General features: G+C 43.9%; 1 protein-coding gene and 2 pseudogenes across 1 annotated transcript; 1 reads left to right on the top strand and 2 right to left on the bottom strand.

Moving 5' to 3' along the window:
• Positions 1–847: 847 nt before the first annotated feature.
• LOC147988267 (uncharacterized) lies at positions 848–7420 on the bottom strand. The gene is made up of 5 exons (XM_087534416.1): positions 7358–7420; positions 4682–4714; positions 4462–4563; positions 4072–4122; positions 848–2050 (listed from the first exon to the last, which is right to left on the bottom strand). Exons 1-5 carry the CDS (start codon positions 7418–7420, stop codon positions 848–850), a joined length of 1452 nt encoding a protein of 483 aa, XP_087390542.1.
• A 1092-nt stretch (positions 7421–8512) lies between these two features.
• On the top strand, positions 8513–8611 carry LOC125533308 (small nucleolar RNA Z247; annotated as a pseudogene).
• Positions 8612–16942: 8331 nt separating this feature from the next.
• LOC147988268 (protein FAR1-RELATED SEQUENCE 5-like) lies at positions 16943–19563 on the bottom strand (annotated as a pseudogene).
• Between the last annotated feature and the right edge of the window lie 8076 nt (positions 19564–27639).

Below are 27639 nucleotides of genomic sequence, written 5' to 3' on the forward strand. Positions count from 1 at the left end.
GCGTCATCTCATGAATAATGTCGTGTTCCGCACAGAACGAATCAAACTCACTCGAGAAGTACTCTCCACCACGACCTGACCGGACTAGTTTAATTTTCTTTTCAAGTTGATTTTCAACTTCTGCCTTATAGATTTTAAAGTAGTGTAGAGCCTCATCTTTAGTATTTAACAGATACACATAGCAATATCTAGTGGAATCATCTATCAATGTCATGAAGTATCTCTTTCCACCTTTAGTCAACACACCATTCATCTCGCAAAGATCAGAATGTATGAGTTCTAATGGTGCCAGGTGTCTCTCCTCCGCGGCCTTATGAGGCTTGCGAGGTTGCTTAGCTTGCACACATGAAAGGCACTTAGAACCTTTGGCTAAAGTGAAACTCGAGATTAAATCCAACTTGGCTAGCCGCGTCATAACACCAAAACTAATGTGACAAAGACGTGAATGCCAAACTTCAGATTCATTAACATTCGAATGAATATGGTTCACGACTTTATTACAAAAATCTGCGAGGGAAAGGCGGAACATCCCTCCGCTCTCGTAACCTTTTCCAACAAAGAGTCCATATTTTGTAACAACTAATTGATTAGACTCGAAAACCAACTTAAACCCTTCTCTACATAGAAGGGAGCCACTAACGAGGTTCTTCTTGATGGCGGGGACATGCTGCACATTCTTTAGCTGCACGATCCTTCCCGAAGTAAACTTCAGATCGACCGTGCCAACACCATGAACAGAAGCACTCGCGCCATTCCCCATCAATACGGACAAGTGACCTGTGACATGGTAAGAAGTGAACAATGAAATGTCAGCACACACATGAACACCTGCACCTGTGTCCACCCATCAATCGTTGGGTTGAAACACTGAAAAAACAGTAAATAAATTACCGTACCCAGATGCACCATTCTCATTGTTGCCCACAATCATGTTGACAGACTTGGAGTCCTGTCCTGACTTCTTGTACTTGTTTGGGCACTTGTTGGCCCAATGTTCAACCGAACCACAAGTAAAGCAGCCCTCGTCCTTCTTGTTCTTCTTGAAGGTCTTCTCGCCCTTCTTCTTAAAGTCGGTATTGTGTTGGACACCGTTCTTTCCCTTGGGCTTGTGGGAGTTGAAGTTCTTCTGGTTCACCATGTTGGCAACAAAAGTCCCTTCGGCCCCTTTTCCGTGCGAGTCTTTTACCCTCGAATTCTGCTCAACACTCAGATGGCCAATAACATCCTCCACAGAGAATTCACGCCTCTGATGTTTCAGAGTGGTGGCAAAGTTCCTCCAGGAATTAGGGAGCTTAGCGATTATGCAGCCCGCGACAAACTTGCCCGGTAACTCGCACTTGAGAAGCTCAAGTTCCTTAACAATGCATATTATCTCATGAGCCTGCTCCAATACAGGACGGTTTTCAACCATCTTATAATCGTGGAACTGCTCTATAATATACATCTCGCTCCCTGCATCGGCGGCCCCGAATTTAGATTCGAGCGCCTCCCACAAGTCCTTGGCGACATGCACATGTAAATATGCGTCGACCAGTTTATCTCCGATCATGCTAAGAACTGCTCCGAGAAACACAACGGTAGCCTCCTTGAACGCCTTCTCCTGTTCAGGAGCAATCGTTCCCGTGGAGACACCGGTGACCCAGAACACGTTCATAGCCGTGAGCCATAACGTGGTCTTAGTCTGCCAACGCTTGAAGTATGTACCGGTAAACTTATCCGGTTTCAGTGCAGCGGCAAAGCCACTTGCCGAGAAATTCCTACACATAATAGGTTTTTGGATTGTTGAGTAAATACGAAATTTCTCGATTAAATTAATCCATGAGTAAATCACTAGCATGGCATTGACTAAGTTGATGACGTACTGACTCTGATCTAAACATGCACATACTAAGCAAACAGTAGACAAATCTACACATACTGCTAGTACTGCTAATATGAAAATAATCAGGAGCGGGATAAACGAGTTATACCCTCCAGTAGGCCACGCAGAGGCCGCGGCTTTGGTGGCAGCAGCGGCGTCCTCGGCGGCCTTCTTGTCGGCTTCAGCTTTCTCGGCGGCGGCACGGTCGGCGGCGGTGGACATGGTGATGATGAAGGCGACGCGGACGTAGAGGAAGTAGACGATCGGAAGCGAGCAGTCGCGTAATCGCTGCCTAAAAACCTATTCGCCCCTCACCCCGTACAGGAACCAGAAGGGCGTGGTTTCGGAGACCTGCTCTCCCGTCGACCGTGTACGCGGCGGACGGGATGGAGTCACCGGTGGCAGCAGCACCAAAGGAACGACGGTGGGCGTGCGCGTGAGCAGATGTGATCTGTTCGTGGCGGCTAGGGTTAGGAGACACCGCATACTTATAGGCGCAGCCGCGTGGAGAGACGTGGGCTCGACCCACATCCGAGTCCGTGACAGCCCATGATCCGACGTCTCAGATCGTGGCCCAGCTGTCAGAAAACTCTCCGTTAGTGACTGGCAAAAATAAGCGCGTAGGTGTGAGCTCGGCTCGGCTCAATCCCGCAACCCACGGCGCGTCGTGACGAGGCGTGGCGTGGCGGGCGGCGGAGGAGGAGTGCGCGAGGGCCTCTTCTCTTCTCAAGCTCCAATAGCATGTAGAAGAGAAAACCTTATAAACCACTCCAACTCTCCTTCCACTTCCAGGGTGGGACTAAACTTCCCACTTCACCTAGTGCCATATAACCCACATGGGCCCTTAGAGATTTTTCAGAAATTGCAATATGGGCCTAGAGCCCATCTCAGATTTCAGCAAGAACAGTCATTGGAACCACTGGCAGACACTCTATTTTCAATATGAAGAGTGAATACAGATTTACAGTAAGTAAATGTTACCATGATATTTTTGTTTTCCTCCAATATTCCATATGATTTGAAGATGGATACAAAGATAAAAAAAATTAGTATCATATTCCACTCACTTCATTGATATCCCAGGGCATAAGGTATATATATATAGGACTTCCATACATCTATATTCTTAGTTAGCTCTTGTTATGAAAACAAAATAGTGTTAGCATGCGATAGGTGTGAGCAAGCCATTCAGGAAATATTTGTCATGTCATTTTTGTGAGTACACTGCAGAATCATGTGACCATTTGAGTTGCATGTTCAGTTTTTGATCTCAGGAACGAAGTGAACGGAAACAATGTGTTTGGCTAGAGGAGAACTCACACTAAAAGAGCTGCGAGAAGAGCATAAATCTGTGAGTAGTTGAATGACAACTGCATCTGCAAAACAGTTAGTCTTGAATGACCCGGAGTCGAGTCACCAACTTTCAAGAAGTAGAGATTAACATAATTTTTTTGTCAACTAGTTGTGATCACGCGTGAGTGTCACCACTTGATTGGCAAGGACGAAGAGAATAGTCCAAGTCCATTGAATCATGGAAAACAGGTGAAATCGAAATTGCTCACATTTATCTAAGTTTTAACCTCCCATCAAATGGCATTCACTTGAAGAAGTTGCACACCAATTGTGAACAGATATTCATTTTCTTATCTTTATTCATTGTTCATTGCCGCCTGCCTGTTCTTGAAAGTAGTGAGCGGTCTTAAAACCATGATTGCATAAGGACACAAGATACATTTACTTACTGTGTTAACAAAAATAAAAAAAGTGCACATGAGTCCCACAAAAGCTATGTTCACTTACATATTTACGGAATTAACTCTCTACACATGGTGACAGCTGCGCATGCCCCCAATTTTTATCTCTCATTATTTTCGTAAATTACTTTGGACCATCAAAAATAACTTTCTAAAGAACATATGTATCCCGAATGATAGTGCCAGATTAAGATTGCATCCCCAGATTCAGCTGCATGGAGAACTCGCCAAAACTCAAACTAAGATCCCCTGTTTTGGATGACCTGCAGGGGTGAATCACAACATTCGGATTGCTGCACCTGCAGTATTTACCTGGACAATTCCAAGTTAATTTCAAGTCCTACATTGTAGAGAACTACTGCTCCTTGGTGCTTCGCCCCCTACTTGGAATCCCAAAACACCCACCAAAAGCGAAATTTTGGAGTGCTCCTTCCTAATCAGAGGTGTATGACCAACCTCTTGTAATTCTGTCTGGAAAGTACTCAGATCCAAATGGATGACTGTAACCTACAAATACAAATTAATTTTGTATCATTGCTTCACTTAACAGTGCTAAGAACCAGAAAAAGGAAGATGGTAAGTGTGTGGCACGAATGTTCCAACCTCATCAACCCTTGTCCCTTCGGCTCAATTGTCTCTTGAGCTTCATCTACACTAGCATCCACTCAGTCGATCCTTCTAGCTAGATGTCGTTTCGTTACGTGAATAGTGAAAAAACAAATTGTATTTTCTTGTAACACAGAGGAAAAAAGATTGAAGTATAATACGGTTATGCTCTACTGCACTTGGAAGCACAACAGTCCAAGCATAGTGCTAGTGAAATGGGTCCAAGGGCAAGAGACTTACATCGGCAGTGACTGAAACTACATTAAGACGGCTGCCAGCCACATTGCAAGCGTCAGATTGTTGTTGATTCTGAACCCACATTGTGTCACTAAGTTCCCAACCCTATAAATTGTTGCAAAATATCATCCAGTGCAGCAGAGGAAACTAAAATATCGATCAGATCAATTCTGTTCTCTAAAATAACTCTTTGGAACCAAAACCGAATTAAGCAAGATATTACCTGAGGTGGTGGGAGCAGCTGCAGGGAAGTTGACTGTAGTAAGAAAAACATTAACCATAGTCAAACACAAGCATTAAGTACTCTAAATTCATTTGGTAAAGATTAAAGAAGGAATTATTTTCAGATAAGAGGTTTGAAGAACTATAAGTAACATGCCACTGAGAAATCACTAATCGGCTTCGAAATTGACAACATTTTGTTCAGTGAAGCTATACATATATAATCACATTCTTATCATGATCTTTTGTTTTCCTCCAATATTTTAAACAGATTGAGAGAAACAGAATAGTGCATACAGTAAATTTGAAACTTCTCATATAACACTCACTTGTGCATCCTAGCTAAGACAAGTCATGTGATCGAGTACATACAGGCCTGGCTTATATATACTGCAGTCTTCGTTAGGATCTTGTTACATCCATGTATAAGCATGTGACATGTGTTTACTCTTAAGGATGAATTCAGGAGCCATTATCATTTCTTTGTCATGTGAGTACGCAACAAAATTGTGTGACATACTAGAGCTACTTGCATACTCCCTCCATCCGGAAATACTTGTCATCAAAATGGATTAAAGGAGATGTATCTAGACGTATTTTAGTTCTAGATACATCCCTTTCCATCCATTTTGATGACAACTATTTTTGGACGGAGGGAGTACAAGTGACCATATGGTTTAATGGAAAAAATATCATGAATAGCTTTGTACTTGGGCGACGACAACTGCATGACAAAGAGTAGACATGGTCTTAGAATAGACAGGAAAATGATAAATAGGTGTACCGAGAAGCCTAAGATTTTAATGTCAAAAAAGAAGTGTAAGATATTGGAAAAGTATAGTACGCAAATGCATGGCTCTAGGGATGTGTCCTGTGCCCAACATTCAAGCCACAGCTGCATTATTCAGAATGAAACAAAGTCAATTCTAGCTGCAGCTCTCAAACAACAACATTACATTACATTGCTAAAACATAACAGGTTAATTAATTGAAGAAACAAGGATATAACCTGCCATTAACTAGCTGTCCACATCACAGGCGGCGGCGACCGTGAGTTTGTGGAGCATTACAAATAATGCTATAGAAGCAGAGCACTGGCTGGCTACATGAGCCTGCAAAGATAATAAACACTACAGAAATCCTTGATAAGAAGCCGTTTACCCCTGCTTAATTTCTGTTTGCAAACAAAAAGCTGAAGTCGTTTACCGAGGCCTGAATCCGCCTGGCCAGAAACTATAAATCTCAATCACACCGTCAGTTCTACTGCTGCAATACTCAGAGCGAAACATAGTCAGTTCTGAACAACAGCATTCCATTGCCAAAACAGCCCATGAAATAGACCGGCGTTCCATTCAAATCTGCAACAACCAAGCAAAACTCACCTCACCACGCCAAAGGCTTTCTCTTCCAGCGACAACGAGATACACTTCCCTTCCATCTCCTACTTGCTGTATTTCTGTATGCAAACCATCAACGGAAGCCTGAATTCGGCCGAAATCACTATTATGACCCTTTCAGCAAACTTTGTCACAAAGTGAACTCGACATGAAACTATTTCTCGATCTGACCTTTTTAGCAATGCCATAGCCCGCGGCGTTTCTGCCCAAAATGAAAACGCCGAGCTAGCTAGCGTTCTTGTCCAAATAAGAAACGCCGAGCTAGCTAGCGTTCTTGTCCAAATAAGAAACGCCGAGATAGCTAGCGTTGCGGACCAGGTAAGAAACGCCATAGGGCTTGGCGTTTCTTCGCTGGCACCCAGCCCACCCGCTGCCCCGTCGGGGTCTTTCTCCTCAGCCGCCAGAGACGTCAGGCTAGAAACGCCAAGGTCGGCGACGTTTCCAGCCTTCGTAGAAACGCCAAGGTAAAAAACTGCTTCATAACCAGGGCCTAAACGCCAAGCCTTTTGGCGTTTCTTACTTGGTCACAAAAGCAATGAACTTTGGCGTTGCTTACTTGGTGAAAAACGCCGAGCGACTTCGATATTTCTTCTTTGGTCAAAAACGCTAGCTAGCTCGGCGTTTTTATGTTGGATAGAAACGCCGCGGGCTATGGCGTTGCTAAAAGGGTCAGATCGTGAAATACTTTCGCGTCAAGTTCATTTTGTGACAAAGTTCGCTGAAAGGGTCAGAATAGTGAAAAAGGCCCCTGAATTCACAAGGCCACAAGTAATCAAACTACAAATCTCAATCGCACTGTTAGTTCTACGGTTCTACTGCTGTATTACTCAAGATGAAACAAAAGTCAGTTCTAAACAACAAGATTCCATTGCTAAAACAGCTCATGAAAGAAACCACCATCCAATTCAAGTCTACAACAGCCAGGCAAAGAACTCACCTCACCACACCCATAAGGGTTTTCTTCTGTGGCTAAACATTTTGCCAAAGCAAAAGCGAAAAAGTATTCATCTCAGTTTGGCGATTGGCAAAAGATCTAGACAACAAGTCTATCCACAGTTCAGCTGTGTACATATGAGAGGCAGAATAAGTAAGGTTCAGCCTCCCTGGGTACACGTGCTCTCGTAACATATCGCTATGCTTCGTTGGCAGCAGGGTCTCCTCCGACACGTGGTAGCCCACTAGCTTCTCAGCAATGTCGCAGGCCAACCAAAGCAGGGTATACTCCTTGGCCCTTCTTCCTATCACAGAATTACAACTCGCACTGCGCCCACAAGCTTCACCTTCCGCGTCTTGTCGAACAACTCAGTACAGAACTCATAGTTGAACACGACAGCTCCATCCATTCACAGCTTTAGCTTCTCCCTGTAATTGCTACCATGCTCCTTTTGTTTTTCTCTAATATTTCAGATCTTCTTGCAGGCTGGAAGAAGGGGCACCCAAGTTTGAACTCATATCAAGCTTGCTCTGAAATCCTAAAGGCAGCGGTATATATAGCATTCTATACACCACTAGTTTTTGTTAGCTCTTAGGGAGAGAAAAAAAATGTGAGCATGGAATATGTATTGAGCAGACCATCCAGCAACTGCTTATCATGTGTGTTTCATGATGTGATGATTAGGCTGCATTGATTTCACTTTATTTTTTGTCCCTTTTTTTCCCAAGTGCATTGTGTTGGACTCCTTGTAACTGAACCGTGCGTATGTTTCTAAACCTTTCGTATGGTGTAGTACACCAACAATCGGTCTCCTCTATAACGCCACGATGGGGGCTCTTCCCATCTATATTAACATGCAACCAGGACCTGAGAAGGCATCCCGTTTTCCTGCAATTCCACATGGAATCAGAGCCACCTCTTCCAATGTCTAGCGATCTGATCTAGCCAAACTCACAAAAAAATATTGATCGCTGGTCAAGATCATCGATCGATCCCTTCCCTCCTTCCCCATGGCAACCTCGTCCTCAGCACCATCTCTGGCGGCGCTTCTGGGATCTCCTCCCTCGGAGAAACAATCTTGGGAAAATCACATCTACTGGAAGATGCAAGTTCTTCCCACCTTTCGCGGTGCTCGGGTCATGGGGCTACTTGATGGTTCCGACTTAGCACCTGCAAAAATGCTGGAGGTTGAGGCTGACAGCACGAGGACCACTGTGTCGAATCCGGCCTACGAAGCCTGTATTGAGAGGGATCAACAAGTCATGAGCTATCTCACAAAATCAATAAGTAAGGATGTTCTTGCTCAATTTTTGGGGTTAGAACATACTGCTGAAATCTGGGCTGCAATTGAAGCCTCGTTTTCCTCACAATCCAAGGCACGCATCAATATGTTGTGTGGAAAACTTGTGAATACAAAGAAGCGTGATATGCCTGCAGGGCTGCAGATAAATATATTGCTTTGATGAAAAGTTTTGCTTCAGAACTTGCTGCAGCTAGTCGGCTAATTGATGAGGATGAACTGAAGGAGTATATCCTTGGTGGTCTTGATGGAGAATATAACTCTGTGGTTGCTTCTATTAACGCTGTTCCTACCTCAACTCTTGTTGACGTTTGTGCACAGCTTACGGCATATGATTACAAGCAGCAAATGCTTGCCGAGTCAGATCAAACCATTGGGAGTTTTCAGTCTTCCACTAATGCTGCTACACGCGGACGTTCCTTCAATAATAATTATCGGCAAAACTCTCATGGTGGATATGGCCAATACCGTGGTCGTCCGCAGCAGACACATCCAACACGCGGTCGTAATCCACAGAGAGGTGGTCGTGGTCGTGGCCGTGGCCGCATACCTTCTCCTCGCCGGGATATTACATGTCAGATATGCAAAAAATATGGGCACCCAGCACGTGATTGTTGGTGGAGGTATTCTGACAATGGTGATGATGATGACTCTCACTCGGATGACAAGGGTGCGCATCTTGCATCTTATGGAGTGGATACAAACTGGCATGTGGATACAGGAGCAACAAGTCACATCACCGGAGAATTACGCAAATTAACCACTCGGGAAAATTACAATGGACGTGATCAAGTCCATACGGCAAATGGAAATGGTATGGCAATAACACATGTTGGTCATTCTACTTTGCACACCCCTCATAATTCTCTTTCTCTTAATAATATTTTGCATGTTCCTAGTGCATCCAAAAATCTTTTATCTGCTCATCAACTTGCCTTGGACAACAATATATTTCTTGAAATTCATCCTTTCTTCTTTTTAATCAAGGATCAGGTCACGAAGGACACACTGTTTAAAGGCCCTTGCCATGGTGGTCTCTACCCGATTATGCCCTTCTTCACGAGGTCTCCCAAGTGTGCCTTCATCGCCATCAAACCCACTTCATCCATATGGCATAATCGTCTAGGACATCCATCCTCTTTTATTGTTCAACAAGTGCTTCGGAAGAATAACCTCCCTTGTGATCCACAAATAAATCCTTATGTATGTGATCCATGTCAGCAAGCTAAAAGCCATCAGTTTTCCTATCCCATCTCTACTAGTGTGTCTACTGTTCTCTTGGAACAAATATTCTCTGATGTATGGGGTCCTGCTCCAGCGTCTGTTGGGAAACACTTATATTCTGTGAGTTTTATTGATGATTTTAGCAAATTTACTTGGGTATATTTGCTTAAGAAGCGTTCTGATGTTTATCAGGTCTTTCTTAATTTCCAACAACTTGTTGAACGGAAATTTGGTCGCAAAATAATTACCATGCAAACTGATTGGGGCGGTGAATATGACAAACTCAATGTCTTCTTCCAAAAAGTTGGCATTACACATCATGTGTCTTGTCCTCACGCCCATCAACAAAATGGTTCAGCTGAACGTAAACATCGACACATTGTTGAGGTTGGCCTTGCCTTACTTTCTCATGCATGCATGCCTCTTAAATTTTGGGATGAAGCCTTTCTCACCACCACATATCTCATTAATTTGCTCCCTACCAAGGTACTAAATCACATGAGTCCTACGGAAGTACTACTCCATGTCAAACCCAACTATGAATCTCTTCGTGTGTTTGGGTATGCATGTTGGCCAAACCTTCGCCCTTATAACAAACGTAAACTCTCGTTTCACTCCAAGCGATGTGTTTTCTTAGGCTATAGTCCTCGACATAAAGGGGGTGAATGTCTTGATATATCCAGCGGTCGTGTCTACATCTCACGTGATGTTGTGTTTGATGAGAATGTTTTTCCCTTTGCTCTTCTTAATCCTAATGCTGGTTCTCGTCTTCGTGAAGAAATCCTTTTATTACCACATAACAGTCCATCCGATAATGAGGGGGTGCACACTAACAATGACCACATGTTTGTTGTTCCTACTGTTGCTAACCATCCACAGGTTACAATGTCTGAGGCATCCGCTGATACAAATACAGAAGAAACCAGTGAAGAAAATACAGGAAATAATCAAGCAAACTCAGAAATTGACCAAGAGTTGGGTGCATCTAGCATTTTTCAGCCTCCCAACAATCCCCATGCTGATTCTGCTCAAGATTCTGCCTCGGATCAGGAGAAAACATTCTCCTTGCAGCAGACTGATGTGTCCAGCGGTGCCATGTCACGTTACCCAGCATCCAATGGGCCGACCGTGTCCCGCTCGCCCATGCATTCCTCTGCGCGCGAATCAAGCGTCTCCATGTCATCAGACAGGACACCTCGGGGTTCTCCCTCCCCCGGATCTTCTACATCACGTGGTGACCTGCACTTCTTTTTGGGCATGGAAGTTAAGAAAGTTCATGGTATATTGGTCTTAACGCAAGAAAAATATGCTGCTGACTTGCTTAATAGAGTGGGCATGAATAATTGTACACCATGTCCTACACCACTATCTTCTTCAGAAAAATTGTCACTTACAGATGGCACACCTCTTGGTACTGATGATACTACACACTATAGGAGTATTATTGGTGCTTTGCAATATTTAACCCTCACACAACCTGATCTATCTTTTTCAGTCAATAAAGTTTGTCAGTTTCTTCATGCACCTACAACAACATTGGACAGCAGCCAAAAGAATTTTGAGATATGTTAAGGGTACCTTGTCTGTTGGCCTCACATTTGAAAAGGCCCCGTCTACCCTTCTTAGTGCCTTCTCCGATGCGGATTGGGCAGGATGTCTTGATGATCGACGCTCTACAGGTGGTTTTGCTATCTTTTTTGGTCCTAACCTCATTTCTTGGAGTGCTCGCAAGTAAGCAATAGTATCTCGCTCTAGTACTGAAGCAGAATATAAAGCAATGGGTAATGACACTACTGAGCTAATTTGGGTTGAGGCCTTACTCAAAGAACTTGGTGTTCCCTTAAACGAAAGACCTTTTTTGTGGTGCGACAACCTTGGTGCTACATACTTGTCTGCAAATCCAGTATTTCATGCCCGCACCAAACACATCGAGATTGATTTTCATTTTGTCCATGAGAGGGTTGCCAACAAATTGCTAGATATTCGGTTTATCTCTAGCAAAGATCAGATTGCAGATGGTTTTACCAAGGAGTTACCTGTTCCGCAATTTTATGAGTTTAGGCGTAATCTAAACCTTTCCAAAGTTTAGATTAAGGGGGGTGTTGGACTTCTTGTAACTGAACCGTGCGTACGTTTCTAAACCTTTCGTATGGTGTAGTACACCAACGATCGGTCTCCTCTGTAATGCCACAATGGGGGCTCTTCCCATCTATATTAACATGCAACCGGGACCTGAGAAGGCATCCCGTTTTCCTGCAATTCCACACATGGTTGTTTGTTGATGTTTATCTTCGAATCATTCATGGCTAGCATGCTGTCCAGACTCTTCAACTTTTCACTCACTTGTGTGCTGCGTTGTTTGACTGCTGGGAGCAAATAGTAGAATGGCTGAGCTACTGATCTGGTGAGCAAAAGTGTGCAATTCCAAATACCATAGGAAATCAGAAGAAACTAAAGTTTAAAATCCCATTTTATATCCCAAATCACAGTTTCCAGCAATAAAGGAACAAGGAGATAGATAGGCGCTAAGACCAATTCAAGGATGGAATGAAGAAAAACACGCCGGTAAACTGCATGTTAAGCATGAATATTATATATAACAGCCAAGCAAAACACTCACAAGCGAGAGCGTACATAGCTGGTCACTGTTCTACATCTAATTCAGTTCCTTTCCTCGACTCTTCATCAGCCAAAAAGTTTTCCTTCATATATAAATGGCAGATAATTCTCACCTTTACCAATATTACAACCAAACAACAACCACTTCCTGCTTCAGAGCAGAGCAAAGCCTAAAATGTACTCCCTCTGTTCCTAAATATAAGCCATTTTAAAGATTCCAATGCAGACTACATACGGAGCAAAGTGAGTGAATCTACACTCTAAAATACGTATATATACATCTGTATGTAGCCCGTATTGAAATCTCTAAAAAGTCTTATATTCAGAAACGGAGGGAATATTATAATTCTGGGGCCTCAGAAAGTATAATGCTAGTTTCACTGCAGTAAAAGGGCATTTAAATTGCACATCTATTTAGTTCACTAAGAAAGCTAGTTAGACTCACCCAGATGAAAATTATGAATTTTTATTATTACTTGATAAACTTCATTATTAGTACCTTAATGCATAGTTTCTTATTAAATGTAGCAATGCTGATATTACCGGGGATTCCTTTTCTTTTTCCAGGGCACTATAGCTGGCCCCACCATCCAGTAATATGTTTGAAAACTACATGGACAACCACCATGGGTAGCTGTGAAAGGAGCTTTGTGATGATCTTGTCAGTGTTTTCTTTTCAAATAATCCGTGGATTTCTAGCCGGTGATATTCCATCAATCCAAAGATCCATGGCGACAGTTTGTTGTTGTTTTAAGATGTATGTTTGGCTTTGTGTTTGGGATCATGTCTTATTGGTGTATATCAGAATTAAAGAGGTTTGGTTGGTGTAGTAAATTTATAATATGAAGATTCTTACTCCCGAAATGTGGATATTTACTTATTTCACACAACATTGATGACCTATAGTATGTCCAAAATTGGTCTAATTACCCAGTTAAACATAAGACAACAAAATGTATGGCATTACCCCAATAGTAATCGTCAATGATTAAAGAAAGACACTAACCATAGTCAAACACAAGCATTAAGTGCTCTAAATTCATTTGGTAAAGATTAAATAAGGAGATAAGAGGTTTGAAGAACTATAAGTAACATGCCACTAAGAAATCACTAATCGGCTGAAATTGACAACATTCTGTTCGATGAAGCTATACATATATAATCACATTCTTACCTTGATCTTTTGTTTTTCTCCAATATTTCAAACAAATTGACAGAAACGGAATAGTGCATACAGTAAATATGGAACTTCTCATATAACACTCACTTCTGCATCCTAGCTAAGACAAGTCATGTGATCGAGTACATACAAGCCTAGCTTATATATACTGCAGTCTTCGTTAGGATCTTGTTACATCCAGGTATAAGCGTGTGACATGTGTTTACTGTTAAGCATGAATTCAGGAGCCGTTATCATTTGTTTGTCATGTGAGTACGCAACAAAATTGTGTGACATACTAGAGCTACTTGCATACATGTGACAACTGCATGACAAAGAGTAGAGATGGTCTTAGAATAGACAGGAAAATGCTAAATAGGTGTACCAAGAAGCCTAAGATGTTAATGTCAAAAATAAAGAAGCGTAAGATATTGGAAAAGTATAGTACGCAAATGCATGGCTCTAGGGATGTGTCCCGTGCCCAACATTCAAGCCACTGCTGCATTATTCAGAATGAAACAAAGTCAATTCTAGCTGCAGCTCTCAAACAACAACATTACATTACATTGCTAAAACATAAGAGGTTAATTAATTGAAGAAACAAGGATATAACCTGACATTAACTAGCTGCCCACATCCCAGGCGGCAGCGACGGCAAGTTTGTGTAGCATTACAAACAATGCTATAGAAGCAGAGCATTGACTACCTACATGAGCCTGCAAAGATAATAAACACTACAGAAATCCTTGATAAGAAGCCATTTACCCCTGCTTAGTTTCTGTATGCAAACCATAAACTGAAGCCGTTTACCAAGGCCTGAATCCGCCTGGCAGAAACTATAAATCTCAATCACACCGTCAGTTCTACTGCTGCATTACTCAGAGTAAAACATAGTCAGTTCTGAACAGCAGCATTTCATTCCTAAAAGAGCTCATGAAATAGACCACCATTCGATTCAAATCTGCAACAACCAAACAAAACTCACCTCATCAGCCAAGCCTTTCTCTTCCAGCGACAACGAGAAACACTTCCCTTCCATCTCCTACTTGTTGTATTTCCGTATGCAAACCATCAACGGAAGCCTGAATTCACCAGGCCACAAGTAATCAAACTACAAATCTCAATCACACTGTCAGTTCTACAGTTCTACTGCTGTATTACTGAAGATGAAACAAAAGTCAGTTCTAAACAACAAGATTCCATTGCTAAAACAGCTCATGAAAGAGACCACCATCCAATTCAAATCTACAACAGCCAGGCAAAACTGATCTAGACAACCAATCTATCCACAGTTCAGCTGTGTACATATGAGATGAAGAGTAAGTAAGGTTCAACCTCCCTCGACACACTTGCTCTCGTAAAGACGCTTACTTGCTAATTCTCATCAGACAAACATTTTGTTAGAATTATGTCGAATATTATTGTATAAGGTAGGTTACAGTTGGACTTGGTTTGGACTATGTGTAGACAGGGTAGGAGTTGTGTCCTAATAAGACACTTGTATCCTAGGCCTCTCATATATATTGGGGGTATACACACGATGTAACCTAGACCAACATAATAGCATAGGCACGCGGGGGAGCCGGCGGCGTGTGCCGGCGACCGGGCGGCCGGGGTGCGGTATTGTGACGGTGTCATGGGAAGGAGCGTCCGTAGTCATGCCCCGGGGATGTAGCCAGATCGGTGAACCTCGTTAACAAATCTTGGTGTCGTGCTTGTGTGATTGCTTGATCCTCAATAGATCGACGGAGCGTCTCGGATTTATTATAACAAGTGGTATCATGAGCAAGGTTTTGAGGAGACCGCGTGGTGTGTCGATCTAGAGGACGGATCGTTATCAAGTTCATTGCGAAGACGGCATGGGAGAGAATTGATCGAAGTCAGTCGGTTGAAGAATCTCTTCCGTGAAAGTCGTCTTGTCGTGTCCGGACGAGATTGAGATCGGTGAAGCAATCCAGATCAAGCGGCGGAACGTGCAGCAGCAACTATGTTCTCGGGGAATTGGATCGAGCAGCGACCGGGAGCTCCCGCGTGCAGGCAGGCAAGCAGCAGGCGAGGCCACGGACGGGCGCGGGGCAGCGGCCAGATCGACTAGCGGCGGCAGCATGCGCATACGCGTGTGTAAGGCAGGAGATCGATCGGTCGTATGGCGACGTGACCTATAGGAGCGGGGCTGCAGGCAGAGCGCTAGGACACGTCGAGTCCGGTGCGAGGCAAACACGCGGAGGCAACAGCGCTCGGATCGGATCCCGATTGGAAGCGTGCAAGCGGCGGGTTCGGCTCCTCTACAGTAAAGTTATTACTGTGCACGTGCTGTAGCGTCTAGCATCTGCCGTTTAATTTTAATCGGATGGCTCCAACAAAGAATCGCTGGGCTCATATAAAAAAGTAAAGAAAACTAGAAGAGACCCAGACGGCCTCACCATTCCCCACTCTCTCTCTCTCTTATCTCTTTCGTCTAGAGAAGCTCCGGCCGAGCGAAATCCAGGTACACTCCGCTGCTCCGGCCAAACTCGCTCGCCCCGAACTGCTCTGGCGATTCCCTCCCTCTATATCCCTGCCTCTCTGCGCGCTGCTTCTTATCCATCCCCGTGCGGCCGTGCCCCATGGCTTCTACCGGCAGCTGCAAGGGATGGCCGGAGAGCGCACTGCTGCGGGAGCCGACCGAATACGCCGCTGCTGCACCGCCACATGTCTCTGGCTGCTAGTAGCAGGGAGACGACGAACTACACAAGCAGCAGAGCAACGACGAAATCGACGAGCCTGACGACAACGGCAAGCTGGAGTCTCCCCCGACGAGCTCGACGAGGAATAGGACGACGGTGATGTCTCGGAGCAGCACGGTCGACCTCGGCGCCCTCCTGCCCGGCGTAGCCCCACTAGCAAAACCCAAGGTGAATTACTTAGAACTAATTTATTCATTTTTTTCATCATTAGTTCGAGAACATGTGCTTGTTTGACTATCTATTAATCTTTCATGGCAATATGGTTAGTCAATAGCCAGTAGAGAGTACATGCATGTGTGCTGAGTTTAATTACAGTTATGTTGTGACAGTGGTCACTTGCGTCTCTGTCCAATTATTCAGATCACTACCTGAAGAATTAGTGCTTGTGCTGATGATCAAATAGTGCCACTAGCAGTCCATGTTGTATATGATTGTACACCGTACATGGAGAGATAAAAACCTATTGTGGTACATAGTTGTAACCATCTCACTAGAATATTTAAAAGTGATAAGTAATCAACAGGTCATTGTTGTAGTAAACCGAAATTAAACTGATTGTTCTGTCTTCGGAAACTAGGAGTGAACTGAGACTAAACCGATTGCAGTGAAATAATGAACACTCAACAGATTGGCTCCCATGTGTGCTGATTCAGATATTCCTTCTGCATAATCTGTCGATCTAGCAAGACAAAATAACACATATTCATCAACCTATCCCATGATAGTTTTGTAAGTTCCAAAGATCATCGGCTTCACTCTGCAAATTAAGGGATATATAACTGATTATATGAAGTATCATATTGCTTAACAATGAATTTTATGAATTTTAGACATGGTAGGTGGAAATACCGTCAGTAAATGAGCATAGTACCCATATTCTTGCAAACCATTTGCATTTGTTCCAGCCATTTGCTCTATAGGTGCTTGGTATTGTGCTACTGAAATGTCATTCTTTCCTCCCTATGCAAAAATAAAAACAAAACAAAACCAATGTTAGTTGAGTTGTTACTATATTACTCTATTTAATAAGTAGTCCAGTTAGACATGTGCAAGAGATTTACAGAATGATTTTGATTTTTGGGTACCGCTTTAGTTGTCTCCTTCTTCTTTTTATTTGGGTGCTGATTGTCAAGCCATGATTTCTTTCTTCTTGAATTTTTCTTTGGAATTTCCTTTTTCTTTAGGCAAGCATCCTTTAAACAATCGTCTGGTTCTTTAGATATATCTTCAGTTCTGCACGTAGTAGTACGAGTTTTCTCTTCAACTTGCTTCCTAAGATTCTTCAAAGCATCATCTACTAGTTTGATACACTCTTCTGATGTAACTGCCTGTGAAGCTATGCCAAGGAACTCGTGCATGAAAAACTTCAACTGTTGTCTATCTTCTGATCTAGGATCTTCCAAAACAATGTTTCCATGGCTGTTTTGTATAGTGCCGCTTTGCGCTTCTCGAGTCCATCGCTTCAAAATATAGTGTCCTGGAAGGTACTTAATATTCATGACATCAAGTGCTTTCAAAGCATGACTACACAATATACCAACTCTTTCAAATTGCCCACAATCGCAGAAAACTTTTTGCTCTTCATAATCAACCACAACTTTGCACTCTTCTTCATATGTGAATTCTGGGTCAAGACTTGCAGTTGCAACAATATATGCATTGTGTTCCATCGATGGCTTGATGTATGCTGAGATGGATCTTTCATATTCATTCTGAAAATCTTCAAATATGCGCGGTGTGTAAACCTTGCTCGCTTGTATTACCATAGTAGTCCTCATTCTGACTCTAGGTAATTTTTTCCTAGACTCATATTCCTCATTTACCTCGTTATCTCTTTTCTCTTGCACAGCCCTCTCTATGTGCTTGAAAAACCGAAGGATGTCAAGATCAGACTTTAGATGGTCTTTCAAGTCACTGTTCAAGCTCTCACTTAATTGTGTGCTTCTCATGCCTATAGTGTAAGCATTCCTCATGTAACATCTTGCCCATTTCTCTTTTACTTTGTAGATGCTGTCCAACCAAGTTTGTGTATCCACATTGCTTCTGATGGCATTGAAAGCTTCTACAAAGGCTTCCTCTTCCTCATACTTGTACATGCAAGCACTGAAATCAGCAAGTACATTTGGTCCCGCCTCGTCTTTTTTCTTATAAGGTAAGTGCCTAATGGCATTTTGCATTATGTGAAAAGTGCATAATCCATGCCATGCTTCAGTAAATACCGCCTGAACTGCATTAGCCATTGCTACATCTTGATCAGTAAAGATTGTTCTAGGTTGCTTCTTGTTATGCAATGATAGGAACGTGTTGAACAACCATTTGAATGATTCAAATGTCTCATCATATAAAAGTGCAGCACCAAAAATGACCATTTCTCTAAAATGGTTGAATCCAACAAACACACCGAAGGGTCTGTACTCTTTGTTTGTCCCAAATGGTGTACCGAAAGTAACAACATCACCGAAATGAGCATAGTCAATGATCATCTTTGCATCAGCCCAAAAGATATTCGCTATTTGTTCATTGCAATCTAGTTGCATATCATATTCAAATGCAGGATTCTCATTCTTTTTATCTCTGAAGTACTTAAGCATACTTCCAGCTTCACCATACATCAAGTCCCTTTGACGCCTGGTTCGCAAGTGGTTCTTGCGATCACGACATGTGTAGCCAAGGTTCAGTGGACCACCAACTTGTCGACTTGCTAACTCATGGGCTCTTTTAGGTACAATTTCTGAATCATCTGCTGTTTCAATTTCAAATGCTTGCAAGGCCGAAATCTTCTGTTGTGACGGCATCAAGTGGCTTGTCCCAGGTAATTGCAAGACATGGTTGTGTTCAACAACTAACTCGTGCACCTCATAATTTTCTGCTTCTCGGTCTATAGTGATTCCCATTCGAACATTGCAGCCGGTCCTTGTTTCTGCACGAGGACGCTTTGTATTATTATCCCTTTTGTCCTTTCTTCTGTACCCTTCATTAGAACAAACATATCTTGCAGAAGTGATTACTCTGTCAAGTTTGCTCTTGTTTTCATAATTTACCCTTACATCAAAACCAGTATGACCTCCATAACATGTCCATAAGTTCCAAGCCACTTTTGTGGAATTAAACTTCATACCAATCTGAGGCATCCAACTAGGAACCACATTTGTGCTGCACAAATTAAGCATAACTTATTTGTTTCTCTGCTTACACTACAATCATAAGATGACATGGCCTAATAAGAATTGAATAAAATTATTGGTATCTGTTAGAACCTTCGTTGGTGGAGTTAATCATATTCTCCATTACACTTTGTGTTTTTCTTTTATAATCTATGATAGCAAACTCAGTCCATGAGATCTTTGTTGCTGCCAACATGAATACAATTGAAACATATGTCATATACTTTGAGATTGACGTCTTTATTTTTGTTGCTAGCATGTACTCCCTCCGTTCCAAATTACTCCCGCGACAAGTAATTCGGAACGGAGGGAGTACATCACAGGCACCTATATATCATCTACAACTCAATATATATTGTTCTTGTCCTAGCTACAAGGAGGACGATCAGGACAAAAGTAAGATAGAAGGGAAATCATCTACAACAGGCACACACCAATGTACCTTGGTCTTGTTCTCGCTAGAGAGGACGAGTGGGAGGAACAAGGGAGACGAGCAGGAGGAGGCGCCGAGGAAATTGTCAACACGTTCTGATTGGCCACAACGTTAGTTCAGCAGAAGCGAGATCTCTACAACACGTTCAGATCAGCATACCTTGGTCTCATTTTTTCTCCGAGGAGGACCATCAGGAGGAAGAGGACGAGTGGGAGGATTTTGGCGCCAAGAAACTATCAGCTCGCTCAGTTTGGCGCCAGCGTTTATGTGTTTGGCGGCAATTGTACAACCGTGGGAGATTTTCCTCCGGACTAATAGGGATTTTTGTTCTAATTATTCATAGAATTAAAGGGGGAGAAAGGAGAGCCATCCGATTAAAATAGACGGCAGATGCTAGACGCTACAGCACATGTACAGTAATAGCTGTACTGCAGAGGAGCCGAACCCGCAAGCGGCGGTGGTGTAACATGCAAGGGCAGCAATGCAGGTGCATGCGCGGGCAGCAGGTGCAGCTCACGCGTGTCCAGGAGTGGGCGGCACGCGGTCCAGCAGGCGCAAGGCCTAGGCTGTGAGGCCCAGAGAGCTGGACGTGCTCGTGGTTGCGGGAAGGCTGGTTCGTGAGATTTGTTGGTATAAAAAAATGGTAATCTGCATAAGATGGTACTATGCGTTGCATGAGTTGGCAATGATGATTAAGGAAAAAGGCATTGGGAGGTGTGGGGTACACGCTGAGCACACCTACGTACGGGAGCTACAGGAAGTAATTTTCCTTTGGAAGTATTGCTAATTGCACGTGGTTCTACCAGGAGGTTTGCAGGTTGGTGACACGCATGGGGTTTAGAGCATAGAGTGCGTTGTGGAAGAGATCATGCATACACAGGGCGTTAAGCAAGGAACGAACATGTGCGGGCGGACACGATGCAGGGTGGAGCATGGTTGCAGTCGGACAAGGTCGGCTGGGTCGGACTAGACAGTCTGATGGATTGACATGGATGTTGGTCAAAGCAGAGGACGGTGGTGATTTCAGTGACGACGACATAGGAGGGTGATGCTGATGATGGCCGACTTCTGGGGCGTGAAAACACGTGATGCAGGCCTGAGGGCTTGTGCGTTTTCAACAGACTATGGCGCGGGGTTGATTCAAGACGGTGCACAGGAGAGCTTGAAGTCGACAGGGCACGGGAGGGTGGCACGTAGAACTACCATGGAGTCATGTTGAAGGTGGAGTTGGAGTCTGATGGAGGACAACTAGTGCAGAACCGGATAATAGCACCGGTTTGTAAGGCCCTTTGGTGCCGGTTTGGTAACCGGCGCTAAAATGTAGGCACTAAAGCCCCCCCCCCTTTAGTACCGGTTCAGCACGAACCAGTGCTAAAGGGCAACCATGTGGCACGAGCCAGCTTCGGGGGCAGGAAGCCCTTTATTACAGGTTGGTGCCACCAACCGGTATTAAAATGTTGGGGGGGGGGGTGGGTTTATGATTTCTTTTTCATTTAATTTTGTATTTTCCATTTAATTCTTTTTCGTTTGACGATACTACATATTGTACACGTTATGCATATATACAAATAGAATTTCTAGTAGAACCGATCATAATATATATATATATATATATATATGTATGTATGTATGTATGTATATATAATTTCTCCTAATTGGTGCCTTCGGAGCCAGTGGCATTAGCCTAGCTAATTGGTGCCTTCGGAGCACGATAACAATTGGAAGTGGTTCATGGGGGCGGTAGCGGGTAATAGTATTCTCCTTTGGAATCTATGACCTGGTCGAGCAAAAATCTCGCTATTTCCTCTTGAATTGCTTCATGCGGTCCTGTGCTAGGAGCTTGTCCCGCACCTCTTTGAACTGTTAAGAAGGAGATCAATATGCATGTGTATTAGTTGTGTGACTAGATATCGATAATGGTGTAAAAATTGTGAATAGTGTTCTGACAATCGATATCGTACCCACTCCTGTCTTTGAGATTTGCTCCTTTCGGACGCCATCATGCGAATGTTCTCGCAAACGTAGTATGCACATAGATCATTCTCCGGCGCCTGCCTCAGGGCCTATACGAGAATGGAATTTGATCAGATAATAATTAATCAAGCATGATAATTAAAGAGATGACAGCTAGCTAGTACTACTTAATTACTTACCTTGGGTCGATACCATTTCAGACTTTGTTTCCATGGGCTTGGAGTGACCTTGATGAACTTTGCCCAAGCCCTGCCCGCCGACAAAGAAAATGAATAAATGGGTTATTAAATAGTTGTTATCAGGAAATGACGAACTAATTAAATAGGCCGAGATATAGTTAATAATGATTGAAATTACCTGTTGACTATCCCATTCACGATGGTGTAGTCACTTGCTTTCTTAAGTAGCGAGTCTAGTACTTCAATTGTTCCTTCATCAACTTTAATGATTAACAAGATCCAGTGATATCTGCATGCACACACGTTTGCATGTCTTAATTAAGCGGACATATGTAAGCAAAAACATGTAGCTATAGCTAGTATGGAAAAACAGAATTTATAGTACAAGACAGTGTGACTCACTGGAAGTTGTAAGGAAGTAGTATATCTTCATTGTATTTGAGTTCCTTGAAGAACTGTAGCATACTTTCCTCTACACATTTTGCGTGATATGGATCTAATTTCCATGTGTATTCATTAATGGTATTTGGGTCAACGAACCCAATGCCATAGCGTCCACCTTTTTTCATTTCATAAATCTTCATCCTGCATAATACCACAGAAAAGAATATAGTGAGGATAATTACAGGTAATGATTGATCAAAATGATCAGCTAGCTTGAGACTTAAATTATAGAAAGGAATCACTTACAGACAATAGCAACTAACGATAGATTTGTCGAGTGCATCTTTATTGTATAGCTGAAAAAGTTCTGAATACTCAACGGTCACAGCTTTCTTATGGTAGTAATGCTCCTCATTGACATTCACCATGAGGGACTCTTGATTGGAAATCTTGGTAATGTCCATGTACCATTGATGCAATTCATACATTCTCGTTGGGAGCTTATTGACCTCCTCTGGCTCAACCAAAGGTTGGCCCCGGGCATATTTTCGCTTTATTTCCTCCTCTCTAGTCGGAGACATGGGCTCGTTATCGAGGAGTTGTCCAACAGTGATCCCGATCGATTGAGCCTGCGCAATATGCTCCTCGGTTATTACCACATCGCCCACCCCGGGAACGTTAACGGTTTGCCCACAATAATGTTGGGCGCGCCTACTCTCATGTGTTGTTGGCACAACAAGCGGGGGGATTGATTGCGTAGCCTGTTCTCCCAGCTGGGGAACGGTTTTACCGCTCCTTTTGCCAGCTGATTTGCTCGAGCTCGAGCTCGCCTCTTTCTGTAGACGTGCTCGATTTAACTTCCTGAGGTGGCCCTCATAGTCTGTGTCAACAGGCTTGGGACCTGGTGGTTTAGCCATACGAATGAAGTGGTCAATCTTTTCCACAGGCACTTTCTCCCTTGGCGGCGGTGGCGGTTTCGGTGCAAAATGGGCTTCCACCTCGGCCTTCGATATGGCTACGTTTTCCTCCTCGGACTTGTCGTAAGGCCTCTACAGAAGAGGCACGAGGCTTGGACCATATTGAAATCGCTTGCCTCCGCCTGTACCTGCAGTACTACCTCGACTTGAACCGCTACGCACCATAGCTGAGGCGGCTCTCTTCCGTGATTGCTGAGGCGGCGAAGACGGCTGACGTGGCTGAGTTGGAGGAGGAGGAGTGGCCTGAAGCTGTGCCGGACTTGGAGGAGGAGTGGCCTGAAGCTGTGCCGGACTTGGAGGAGGACTGGCCTGACGCTTTGCCGGACTTGGAGGAGGAGTGGCCTGAAGCTGTGCCGGACTTGGAGGAGGAGTGGCCTGACGCGTTGGTGGACTTGGAGGAGCAGGAGTCTGCTGACTCGGTGGCGGACTGCGACGAGGAGTCGGATGACGCGGTGTCGGTGGCCTTCAAAAGATGATGCAATCCTTTCTCCATAGGATGATACGATGGTTGGCCTCTCCTAGTGTGTGCTCATCGTCACCTCCAGGAATGTCAAGCTCCAGCCCCGAATATTGGTCCACCACCTCATCAACCAAGACACGAGCATAGCCCGCTGGAATCGGGTTGCAATGGAAGGTTGCCTCGGGGGGATTTGTAAAAGCAAGGGCGTCCGCCACCTTCATGGATATTTGAAGGAAATATGCCCTAGAGGCAATAATAAAGTTATTATTTATTTCCCTATAATCATGATAAATGTTTATTATTCATGCTAGAATTGTATTAACCGGAAACATAATACATGTGTGAATACATAGACAAACAAAGTGTCACTAGTATGCCTCTACTTGACTAGCTCGTTAATCAAAGACGGTTATGTTTCCTAACCATGAACAATGAGTTGTTATTTGATTAACGAGGTCACATCATTAGTTGAATGATCTGATTGACATGACCCATTCCATTAGCTTAGCACCCGATCGTTTAGTATGTTGCTATTGCTTTTCTTCATGACTTATACATGTTCCTATGACTATGAGATTATGCAACTCCCGTTTGCCGGAGGAACACTTTGGGTGCTACCAAACGTCACAACGTAACTGGGTGATTATAAAGGAGCATTACAGGTGTCTCCAAAGGTAGATGTTGGGTTGGCGTATTTCAAGATTAGGATTTGTCAATCCGATTGTCGGAGAGGTATCTCTGGGCCCTCTCGGTAATACACATCACTTAAGCCTTGCAAGCATTGCAACTAAATGAGTTAGTTGCGGGATGATGTATTACAGAACGAGTAAAGAGACTTGCCAGTAACGAGATTGAACTAGGTATTGGATACCGACGATCGAATCTCGGGCAAGTAACATACCGATGACAAAGGGAACAACGTATGTTGTTATGCGGTCTGACCGATAAAGATCTTCGTAGAATATGTAGGAGCCAATATGGGCATCCAGGTCCCGCTATTGGTTATTGACCGGAGACGTGTCTCGGTCATGTCTACATTGTTCTCGAACCCGTAGGGTCCGCACGCTTAAGGTTACGATGACAGTTATATTATGAGTTTATGCATTTTGATGTACCGAAGGTTGTTCGGAGTCCCGGATGTGATCACGGACATGACGAGGAGTCTCGAAATGGTCGAGACGTAAAGATTGATATATTGGAAGCCTATGTTTGGATATCGGAAGTGTTCCGGGTGAAATCGCGATTTTACCGGGTTACCGGGAGGTTACCGGAACCCCCCGGGAACCATATGGGCCTTCATGGGCCTTAGTGGAAAGGAGAAAGGGGCAGCACAAGGGGGCTGCGCACCTCCCCCCTCCCCTAGTCCTATTAGGACTAGGAGAGGTGGCCGGCCACCCCTCTCCCTCTTTCCCCCCCTTGGGAATCCTAGTTGGAATAGGATTGGGGGGGAGTCCTACTCCCGGAAGGAGTAGGACTCCTCCTGCGCCCTCCTCCTTGGCCGGCGCCCCCCTCCCCCTTGGCTCCTTTATATACTGAGGCAGAGGCACCCCAGAAACACACAAGTTGATCCATGTGATCTATTCCTTAGCCATGTGCGGTGCCCCCTGCCACCATATTCCTCGATAATACTGTAGCGGAGTTTAGGCGAAGCCCTGCTGCTGTAGTTCATCAAGATCGTCACCACGCCGTCGTGCTGACGGAACTCTTCCCCGAAACTTTGCTGGATCGGAGTCCGGGGATCGTCATCGAGCTGAACGTGTGCTCGAACTCGAAGGTGCGGTAGTTTCGGTGCTTGATCGGTTGGATCGTGAAGACGTACGACTACTTCCTCTACGTCGTGTCAGCGCTTCCGCAGTCGGTCTGCGTTGGGTACGTAGACAACACTCTCCCGTCTCGTTGCTATGCATCACATGATCTTGCGTGTGCGTAGGAATTTTTTTGAAATTACTACGTTCCCCATCAGTGGCATCCGAGCCTAGGTTATTTATGTTGATGTTATATGCACGAGTAGAACACAAGTGAGTTGTGGAGGATACAAGTCATACTGCCTACCAGCATGTCATACTTTGGTTCGGCGGTATTGTTGGACGAGACGACCCGGACCAACCTTACGCGTACGCTTACGCGAGACCGGTTCCCTCGACGTGCTTTGCACATAGATGGCTTGCGGGCGACTGTCTCTCCAACTTTAGTTGAACCAAGTATGGCTACGCCCGGTCCTTGCGAAGGTTAAAACGGAGTCTATTTGACAAACTATCGTTGTGGTTTTGATGCGTAGGTGAGATTGGTTCTTACTTAAGCCCGTAGCAGCCACGTAAAACTTGCAACAACAAAGTAGAGGACGTCTAACTTGTTTTTGCAGGGCATGTTGTGATGTGATATGGTCAAGGCATGATGCTAAATTTTATTGTATGAGATGATCATGTTTTGTAACCAAGTTATCGGCAACTGGCAGGAGCCATATGGTTGTCGCTTTATTGTATGCAATGCAATCGCGATGTAATGCTTTACTTTATTACTAAGCGGTAGTGATAGTCGTAGAAGCATAAGATTGGCGAGACGACAACGATGCTACGATGGAGATCAAGGTGTCGCGCCGGTGACGATGGTGATCATGACGGTGCTTCGGAGATGGAGATCACAGGCACAAGATGATGATGGCCATATCATATCACTTATATTGATTGCATGTGATGTTTATCTTTTATGCATCTTATCTTGATTTGATTGACGGTAGCATTATAAGATGATCTCTCACTAAATTATCAAGAAGTGTTCTCCCTGAGTATGCACCGTTGCGAAAGTTCTTCGTGCTGAGACACCACGTGATGATCGGGTGTGATAGGCTCTATGTTCAAATACAACGGGTGCAAAACAGTTGCGCACGCGGAATACTCAGGTTATACTTGACGAGCCAAGCATATACAGATATGGCCTCGGAACACGGAGACCGAAAGGTCGAGCGTGAATCATATAGTAGATATGATCAACATAATGATGTTCACCGATGAAACTACTCCATCTCACGTGATGATCGGACATGGTTTAGTTGATTTGGATCACGTGATCACTTAGAGGATTAGAGGGATGTCTATCTAAGTGGGAGTTCTTAAATAATATGATTAATTGAACTTAAATTTATCATGAACTTAGTACCTGATAGTATCTTGCTTGTTTATGTTGATTGTAGATAGATGGCTCGTGCTGTTGTTCCGTTGAATTTTAATGCGTTCCTTGAGAAAGCAAAGTTGAAAGATGATGGTAGCAATTACACGGACTGGGTCCGTAACTTGAGGATTATCCTCATTGCTGCACAGAAGAATTACATCCTGGAAGCACCGCTGGGTGCCAGGCCTGCTGCTGGAGCAACACCAGATGTTATGAACGTCTGGCAGAGCAAAGCTGATGACTACTCGATAGTTCAGTGTGCCATGCTTTACGGCTTAGAATCGGGACTTCAACGACGTTTTGAACGTCATGGAGCATATGAGATGTTCCAGGAGTTGAAGTTGATATTTCAAGCAAATGCCCGGAATGAGAGATATGAAGTCTCCAATAAGTTCTATAGCTGCAAGATGGAGGAGAACAGTTCTTTCAGTGAGCATATACTCAAAATGTCTGGGTATAATAATCACTTGATTCAATTGGGAGTTAATCTTCCAGATGATTGCGTCATTGACAAAATTCTCCAATCACTGCCACCAAGCTACAAGAGCTTCGTGATGAACTATAATATGCAAGGGATGAACAAGACTATTCCCGAGCTCTTCGCAATGCTGAAAGCTGCGGAGGTAGAAATCAAGAAAGAGCATCAAGTGTTGATGGTCAACAAGACCACTAGTTTCAAGAGAAAGGGCAAAGGAAAGAAGAAGGGGAACTTCAAGAAGAACGGCAAGCCAGTTGCTGCTCAAGAGAAGAAACCCAAGTCTGGACCTAAACCTGAAACTGAGTGCTTCTACTGCAAGCAGACTGGTCACTGGAAGCGGAACTGCCCCAAGTATTTGGCGGATAAGAAGGATGGCAAGGTGA

The sequence above is a fragment of the Triticum urartu genome, chromosome 1A (genome assembly GCF_056163025.1).
Source record: "Triticum urartu cultivar PI428250 chromosome 1A, HENAU_Tu73, whole genome shotgun sequence".
Classification (NCBI taxonomy): domain Eukaryota; kingdom Viridiplantae; phylum Streptophyta; class Magnoliopsida; order Poales; family Poaceae; genus Triticum; species Triticum urartu.

Bases quoted from the DNA above. Each gene is read 5' to 3' on its own strand.
- LOC147988267 (XM_087534416.1), bottom strand. From the start codon at position 7,420: ATGGATGGAGCTGTCGTGTTCAACTATGAGTTCTGTACTGAGTTGTTC. The intron at 4,564-4,681 runs GTAATATCTTGC...AACAATTTATAG, and splicing joins AGCTGCTCCCACCACCTCAG to GGTTGGGAACTTAGTGACAC. The intron at 2,051-4,071 runs GTTGGTCATACA...GCCGCCGCCGAG, and splicing joins TCCAGACAGAATTACAAGAG to AAAGCTGAAGCCGACAAGAA.